We start from the raw sequence: 9587 nt of genomic DNA on the forward strand, positions 1-9587 counted from the left end.
ATTATGATGAAGAAATATGTAAAAAGTATATGAGAATATAAATAAATATGTTATAAGAACAAACTCTTTTTCCTCCCTGAAATGTCTGTCTGTGTCGTTCTTCCTCCTCTACTCTTTGTTGATTTGTATCACTGATTTCTGCCTCTACTGCCTCTGAACTGTAGCCAATCACAATACATGACATTTAGCCGTACTCGGTAGATGTTTTGCTCGCCAGGCGGAACAGATGGCGAGCAAGACGCAGCGGTCCGGATGCTTTGTCCATCTGCCTCGAGTACTCACTTCTTCACCCATCGTTGTAGATTTAAATGAACACTTTTTTGAAAAACAACATCTGAAACATGGACGTGCAGCCTCGCGAAGAGCTACGATTTTTGTATCAAGTGTAAGCTGTCGGTTTACAGTTTGCTCTGCCCCCAACAGACTGGTGGATCCCCTCCTAATTGACTGTGTCTCCCAGGCCTCCCTGCTCCAATAATTTCCTAGCACCACAAATTACAGTGTGTCACTGGGGGGGAGGGGCACCAGGGGCGTAAACTGGGTCAAGCCACCTGAGGATAGGACGCACCAAGAGAGAAGCAGTCATATGGCCTGCACGTCAACACTTTGACAGTTCATTTGTTTCAGACACCCTCACGCTGCACTGATGCTTGCTTTGGAAAGGTGTAATACATCTGCTATATTCATTCTTCAGATTAGTTATTTTTGACTTCATATGCATTATAGAACTGGCACTGCTGCCAGGCTTAAAGCTGACATTTAAAAACATTGTTCACATACAAAGTAGCCTATATACCAACAGTTGAACCAAACCTGAAGAAAGGTCAGTGAAGGTTACAGTCTCTTGAAAGCTGAAATAGTGCTTTATCACCATTTCAAGCTAAAATGTAAACGGCCTATAGGCCTACATCTTAGATAAAGTTACTAAGTGTGAGGATGCAGTTATCCCCATTGGTGTAAGCTGTCATTGAACTAACCTAGACTCCAAAATAACTTTAAATTGTTATAAAATGGTTTATTTGTTTTGCCAAAGGATATGTGTGAGAGCTCTGTGGGCCTACTGTAAACAGAGCTGTCTTGAGCTCAATGCTAACATCAGTATGCTAACACGTTTACAGTGACAATGCTGACAAGCAGATGCTTAGTAGCCAGGTAGGGTATGTTTAACATCTCAGTTCAGTGTGTTAGCATACTGACATTTGTCTAAAAGCACTAATCACAAGGTACAGCTGAGGGGAATGTGATTAATCTTTGCAGGCATTTAGTCAGCAAGCAAATCGTTAAAATATGGAGCATATGCTGGTGCTAAGTAAAATAGGTAGTTTCCCCAAAATAACTGGGACACATTTTATGGGCGTGCAGAAAAATGTCAAGGTTTGGAACAATTTCTGAACTTTGACACCGTCTCCTTAAGCTCGCGTGGCTAAGATGTTAAACGTTGCTTCTGTCTTGACCTGGAAACCTGCATGACGATATTTGAACCCTGTGACCCAAATTGAATCTTACTAGCCAGGGAAAACATTTAATCTGGATTAGTTAGAGTTGGAAATCACATAGTGTGATCCTGAGCAGCTCTAAGAAAGCTCAGTCTCATAATTAACCTGATAGTTTTAAGGAGTTCTGCCTAAGAGCCTCTATGCTAATCTGCTGAGTCCACCCTGGCCCAGGGAGCCATTCTGCCTGTTTAAACTAGACAAATGGATCAGATGGAGGTTTTCCCCCTGTTGAGACACGTCCTCTATCATTTCTACTAATGACTTTGCCGTCAGTTTGTAATCGGTCCCTCCAGTGGGAACTCAGCTCTGCCAGGGTAAATGTCAGGTTCATTCTCTTTGTGGTTTGTGTCTCTCTCTTCTTAGTTGAACATTATGTTTCTATTTACAGCCTGTCAAACATAAACACACCTCTTATCATCCTCCAGTCTCTCACTCACAGCCTCCCATTTCCAGGACAGGTGTTTTTTCACAACGAGGATTCTTCAGCGTGTGCCATTTTTGGGGAATAGCTCATTTTACTTGCCTCTGGGATACACTGGTGAGAAAATAGCCCATAACTGAGAGCCAGTCTAGGCAGGCCACACACCACTACATGTGTAATGGAGACACCAGGGGAGGGAGAGGGAGCCAACCACTGTGCTGCTTCAGTTCACTCAAGGACAGGCAGGTGGTCAAAACAGTAAAACATGTTGTACTGCTCACAGTCTTCCTTACTGTCAACTTCTAAACCAGTATGTATTAATTTATGTTTCCCTATTTTGCATCGTTTTTTAAAGAAACATTTAATTAAATAAAAAAATCAAGATTAATATCCAAATTAAAATAATACAAGAACTAATAAAAAATACATCCATAAAAAAAAGGATATATAAAATGAACAATTGGCTAACAGATACATATTGTTTTAACCAATGAAATGATCCCATAAATAAAACAATAAAAACGTAAACAAATATTATATAAGAAATCAAATATAAGGTAATAAAAATAATGAAATATATATCTCACTACCTTGCCAAATCAATAGAAACGTAAATAAAATACATCAAACATATATTCTAACTTAATAAAACGTAGTTACAATGAGATGTAATTGATTAATAAACATATTTAATTATTTATATATTCCTATAGGCCTACAGCTTTGTATTTTATTAATAATATAAAGAAAAAGCCTTATCCTCCAACCTCCTCAGACAAAGGGACATATTTACAACAGTATGTAAGTCTTAATTGGAGATGAGGAGTCAGTGTATTGAAGGTGCGGTGATATAGAGCCCGCACACTTCCGCTTTATAGCGAGGCAGCAGCTGAGTCGCTGCCGAGCCCCAGATCTACAGATCAGCTTCAGTTCAGCCTCTCTCTCTGCGCAGTGTGTGCGCCGTCACCACAGCGGACTAATTTGTCTACACTAGTGCGGTGTAGACAAACATACAGGCGAGGATTTGGATAATAACTCTCATTGTTCCGTTTACGTGATCGCCTGAAGACGGAACTTTACGCAGGGAAACAGCAGGTGAGTCTACGAGGCTACACCTGCAGGATACTTCTCCTCGCGGAAATTGAAACCAGTTTCTTTTCTCTTCCCAACTCCACTTGTTGATGGGGCAACAACAAGCTACTCAAGCAGCCACACCACGGATATACACTTATGCGTAATTTGGATAAGATCCTGTCTAACGGCAGGGCGAGGGAAGTTATAACCTGTGAGGTTTTGTGGCAGATTGTGGTGATGTTTGGCGACCGGTAGCCTGACATCAGATCGTATTACACAGGCTTTCACCGGGGGAGCAGCGGCATGGGGAACCAGATGGACAAGCTGTCACATTTAAGTTACGCAGAAGTTCCCACGGTGGACCCTAACGGCGTGGACACGGAGGAAGGTCCACGGATCGGTGTCTCTTACATATTCTCCAACGACGACGACGAAATGGAGGAAGTCTGCACGGTCGATGGCTCGGATAAGGACCCGAATAAGGAAGAGAAACAATACGATCCGCGCGACGAGGTGGAGTGCGTCGTCTACTACAGAGATGAGTGCATTTACGAGAAGAGCGTCAAGTCTGCCAACCTGGAGGTTTACTCCCCGGAGAATCTACTAAACAAATGCAAAGCAGGGGACCTGGTGGAGTTTGTGGCCACGGGTCAGTTCCCGCACTGGGCTGTGTACGTGGGGGACTTCCAGGTGGTGCACCTGCACAGAGCCGAGCTGAAAAACAGCTTTTTAACAGATGCCAGTCAAGGGAGGAGGTGTAGGATTGTGAACGACTTGTATAAATTCAAAGCTCTGGGTCCGGACATGGTGGTGCAGAACGCGATGGAGCAAGTGGGGTTAAAGGACCGAGACCTGAGCTGGAGGAACTCGGAGGGGTTTGCCGCATGGTGCAGGTTTGGCAAAAGGGAGTTAAAAATGGGTGGGGAGATCCGGATAGGCAAGCAGCCGTACAGGTTGAAAATATTCATGTCTGAGAAACACTCACACGTGTTGGAGTTTCAGAGTTTGGAGGACATGATCATGGAGAAGAGGAGGAACGATCACCTGGGCAGGACAGCCGTGCTGAAGGAGCTGGCCACTCACTTCAGCAGCGTGGAGCAGAGCAAAAGTGAGGAGCCAGGCGCAGACTGATGGCCTCCTGATGGCCTCCTGATGTCTAAATGAGTTGCTTTGCAAGTAGAGTAGCCTTGACCAAACATAAACTGTTACACTCTGCTTTCATCGATAGCAAGCCTCCACTTTATGTTAAATGGAAGCATCATTTTAGTCTGTTAACAATGTTATTGCCTTAAAGCCTCAATCATCAAAATCCCCCAGATGCTTCATGGCCTTAGTAATTATGAGTTCAGTTTTCTGGGAAAAATCAAATTGATTGTTTGTAGCTCCGCTCCACCACACAGAATGTAATGTTTTTATAGAGCCTTTAAACATTTATGTCAAGCTGTCATGATTTTGTGAGAAGAGTGAATGTTTCTTTATTCATCGTGTGTCCTGTTACTTGATCCTGCTGCAGTTTAACTTCATCCCTCAGCTCTACCCAGACAGAAATGTGTCAGAGCTGCTCGCTGAATACAAGAAGGATTCTTTCTGCCTTTATAAGGGTTATTCTCACACCAGCACATGTTGGAGGAAATGTTGAGGAGCTGGTGTTACACTGATCCAAGTCTGTCTTTACTGTACTCACAGTTCAAGTAAACCATGACCCTGTGTCTTCTTTTGAAATGAATCATCTGTCTTACTGTTTTTCTTTACTTTACATGCACACGAGTAAGATATTCATGTCTGTTCAGTCAATTCATACAGATATCTGCTGTGTGTTTAAAATGCTTGTTTTGGCTTCTTTATATGATTTTAAAGTATTTCTTAGACAGAGCCATGTCATTTGCTGGAAAGACAACACAACATGTGCTGTGATCTTCTCCCCTCCCTCCTCGACTGACATTTTATCTCCTTCATGCTGCAGGCCGTGCTCTGTCGTGCTCGTGAAGGCAGCTTTCAGTACTTTGTGTGTTTTATATGTCTGTGGACAGATGTTAGCACCACCATAGCGTCACAATCGTGCAAGATGCAGTCATGACACTTTGCACGTGTGTTTTTGAGAAAAAAATCAAAGATGGCTGTGGCCTAAGCAGGGTGACAACAGTCTGGGGTAGGAAGTGGTGAAGGGGGCATTGCTTCCCCCACTTTAAGCCGCTAGTATGTTAATCATCACAATTCATGTTTGATTGAGCTGTGTGCACAGGTTGCTGATAAGCCAGTTTTTTTATTTGCCAGAACGTGGCATAATGACATCAGATATACAGTCATAATAATGACAAATTCGGGTTTAGCCTGTTAGCATAGAATCACACCAGTATAAGCTTGTACTGTATATGCAGGCAGGCACAGCCTGAAATGGACCCAACTCTAGGTAAAGCTTAACCCTCCAGCACTACCACCATTGTTTGCTGAGATATTGTGATGCGTTTGAATTAAATCATAAAGGGTGTATAAAGCAACATTCCTCAATGTTTCTAGCAGCTGCCATACAGTACATGATTTAATAATTACATTACTGCATTCAATTGATAGTAGTAACGGGAAAATGGCTCAAGTGTTTGGATGACAAACTTTCATGATCGTTTACATGAACAAATTAAAAGCGTTTTTAAACCATCTGCCACCTTAATGATTAAACTATGATCCGTCTTAATATCTATAAACGTTTGTTGTTGAATCTAAACTCCACTGCATACCTATGAAAGGATTCGAGACAGTATTTTGTTTTCACTCCAGCCCCAAAGAACGCCAGGGAATATTGTTGTACAGAGTGTCTCTACATCCTCAGTCTGAGGAAGTCACATTGCATCAATGCAAAGAGTGCTCAGAGTGCCCTGATGATGGCAGTGATAAGCTTGTTTAGTTATCATTGGAGGAGGCTACTATCTGCTGTAATCCACCAATTTCATTTCTAACCTTTATTTATACAGATACATCCCATTGAGATCATTGATCTCTTTTCCAAGGGAGACCTGCTCAAGTAGTTCCACATGAAACATAAAAACTAGGGCTGTCAAACGATTACAATTTTTAATCAGATTAATCACAGTTTAAAAATGAATTAATCATGATTAATCACCATTCGAACTATGTCCAAAATATGTCATTTATTTATGTATATTGTTGTGGGAATGCAAAGATAAATGAAAGAAGGCGGATATATCCATTTAACATACAGTATGTATGTTTATTATAACATTTTTCTGCATGTCAAAATGAAAGACAACCCACACACCTATCAATCATCAAACCGTGGGGTCTTAATTCTTTATGTGTTGATTTCTATCAACGGGGGAGTACTTCAGGAAAGTCGACAGGGGGGGGGCGGCTAGTGGAGTACTTCGTGACCACAGAGTGTGAACGTTGTGATCAGCTGTTTTAGCGCAGTTCTCCAGTGAAGGGGGGAGTCTCCCTCCGCAGCCGGTTGGCGTAGTTTTGGCACAGTTCCGTTGTACAGACCGACGTTAACAGCAGCCCTGTATGTGCACACGGAGACCGACTCTGTCGTCCGGTGATCTAACCGCCTTCTGGAAAAGCTTCACAAGTACGTCGGTACGCAAATGCGCTTTGTGACACAAGTGACGGTACGCATTTCAGATTACGCACATAACCTGCGTACCAGTTATGTGCACCCCTGTACCAGAGCCATGTTATTACTATTATATGGCTCTGCCCTGAACTACAGCAAAAGTATTCTCCGTCGGGACTTCCTGCAACAACACCACGCCGTTATCAAAGATGTTCTATTGAGAAGACGATCACTACGTGACAAACGTTTTCAAAACCGTGGCTACTGAAATCAATCTGACTAACTGCTGTCTGTGCAATTTACTCCGCGAGTTGGCAGACTTTATTTTGCTTACTTTAACATCATTTTTCATGGTGGGGCTAAGCCATTTCTTGGTATGGGTGTAGCCTACCCCAGCCATACCCTGGCGCTGCCACTGGTGGCACGTATGGGGCGGGCCATTCTGCACATGCGTTAAATGCGTTACATATTTTAACGCAATTAATTCAAAAAATTAATTACCGCCGTTAACGCGATAATTTTGACAGCACTAATAAAAACATAAATAGAACAACAAAAGGACATCATACAGCATCATTTACATAATTATCCACATAAACAGGTACCAATAGCTTCCGATTGACTAGCATCCAACCGAGCTTTAAAAACATTTAGTGGCACCAGATTGTTCAGTTTCCATTTAATTTGCAGACTCTTCCAAGACAGAGGAGCTGCGCATCTAAAAGCTGTCTTCCCTAAGACAGTCCTAGCAGTTGGCACATTTAATAAAACCACAGCATTCGATCTCAGGCAGTAGCCACTTACAATTTTCCGTGAGATCAGGGAGCAGATATAAGATGGAAGTTTCCCTAACATGGCTTTGTATATAAAAATACCAATGAACCAATGATTCTCTCGCGTCAGAAAGTGATACTTTTTTAAAATGATGTTTTGTTTTTCTCATATGAGTGTATTCTTAAAGCTTCTTTTGAGATAATTGAAATGCTATCCTCAAGGTTTCCCAACTCAAGAGCTTGTTATCTTGTTTGAAAAGGAATATACATTGTACAAATGATTATTTTTTTAATGCAGAGCAACTGCACTAAATGTTTCCATGTACTGTAGCAACAGAATAACAGGAAGTGGTTAACCACAATCTTGCAACTGTCTGACCCACAGTTTCAAAAAAAGTCTGACTATTTAAATAATCTATGACTGTTTGATATATGTATACAAATAAAGAAAACATGGATCAATAAGACCTACAGTAAATGTTACTTATGGCACTATCGCTATCTTGATGGTTAAGCCCCTAGTATGTGCTGCATTCGCAAGCAGTTGCTTTGATATTCCTTACAGCAATGAAATTCAAATTAGGACATGATTTACTCTCTTAAGGATGATGTCAGGTTTAACCTTTCCTAATTGATGTCATACTGTAATAGAAAGTAGTGCAGCTGAGTAAATGTTAAGCTGTTACAATGGGAACATCCTGCATGTGAGGTGTCATGCAGATAGTTGACATGTGTTGATGTTTGGCTTTAAACTTCACAGCAGTTGAACTTGATTGTTAGGTACATCAATGCAGTGTTTGACAACCTCTTTGTTTACGCCCCCTTCTAGGAATACTTTACTTACAGAAGGATTATCTGTATATCAATTATTCTCTTTGTGTCACTTTACATGCTTGAAGAATGTTCTTATTGCAGGCCTCCACAGATAACCAAAAATGGAGAACAATCTTGATGAATTGAGACAAATTGGGGCTGTGTCTCAACCCAGCAAAACTATCAAGACATTTGTTTACAAAACTGATGCAGAATAACCCACTATCACTTTTCTGCTAATTCTTTATGATGTAAATCAGTTCCACATACACAGTTTAACGCTTGCAAAACAAACGGAATGTGTTTAAAAAAGCACGTTTTTTAGTAGTCTTATAACTGGATAAATGAGCATCATAATATTCTGCTCAAGTTGTGTGCAAGGTTTAAACTGAGGTTTTTTTTCGCATTTATTTTTGCTGTTTTTAAATGCGACCTCTGTTTAAAATTGCTTGCTGATTCTTTGGAGGCAAGAGAGAAATAAGAAATCCTTCAATAATACAAGGTAGCATAGTATAAAATGATCATTCAGTGGGTGAAGCCTTCCTTTAAAATTAGGAGATTTCTACTTTTGACATTAATATCCCTCATCCTTCTGTCATACAGACCATTCCTTCTGTAGTACAATGAGGGATGCATGATGCTCTCAGTGAAGCGGCATTATCTCTCCCTGGCCATTCCTCTTGATGGGACGTGAAAGCTTGGACACGGTTACCCAATTATAATCATCTGTCAGGGTGGGAATCTCATCCTGCTGCTGCTCCTGTGTAGGGTTGTTTTCATATAGGTGACAAACCCATGATTGGTTGCAATATAAAAGAGAGAGAAATCAGAGTTCATGCCTACCTGTAGCTGAAATGCAAAAGATCCTTTCGCTGCACTTGTGAGAGGTACACAGTGAGAGCGGCATAGAAGGTATACTTTTAACAAGCCTTGTTCTCATAAATAAATACTCAGACACAATTTTCCTTCCATCTGTTTACTGCCTCTACACATCTACATGCAGATAAACAAAAGTTTAAAAACCTGTTCGAGAGGCTCATCTTGTGGTGCTCCATTTCTCATCTCACCAAGAGATGTAGCTGTGGAGGAAAATTAATTCCAATTTTGTAATTATTCAAACACTAACAACAGACTCGGCAAACCATTAGAGACTAACACATACTTAAGATGTTGTTTTGTCTTCACAGAAAACCCAAAGGGCTTTTAATAAAAGAGCCTGGAGACTGCATGTATTGTCAGTTTTTGAGCTGAGAGTTTTCCATGTTGATTTAATAAAAGTGCATTATGGAGATGGGGGCAGTGGGACTCCTTCTCCATCTGTACCACGAAGCTTCAAAGCGTGCCTTACTTTTTATATTTAAAATGTTGATTTCAGGTAAAATATCTCTAATGAAGGAGGAGTTAGATTAGAAATAGGCTTGTTCATCTTCTTGCAGAGAGTT

General features: G+C 41.1%; 1 protein-coding gene across 1 annotated transcript; it reads left to right on the plus strand.

Annotated features, from left to right (window-relative positions):
* The first annotated feature begins 2811 nt into the window (after nt 1-2811).
* Nucleotides 2812-4717, plus strand: lratd2a (LRAT domain containing 2a). The gene has a single exon (XM_034094550.1). It carries the CDS (start codon nt 3295-3297, stop codon nt 4120-4122), a length of 828 nt encoding a protein of 275 aa, XP_033950441.1. The 5' UTR covers nt 2812-3294; the 3' UTR covers nt 4123-4717.
* Nucleotides 4718-9587: the final 4870 nt, after the last annotated feature.

This window comes from Pseudochaenichthys georgianus, chromosome 11 (genome assembly GCF_902827115.2).
Source record: "Pseudochaenichthys georgianus chromosome 11, fPseGeo1.2, whole genome shotgun sequence".
In the NCBI taxonomy this organism is placed as follows: Eukaryota; Metazoa; Chordata; class Actinopteri; order Perciformes; family Channichthyidae; genus Pseudochaenichthys; species Pseudochaenichthys georgianus.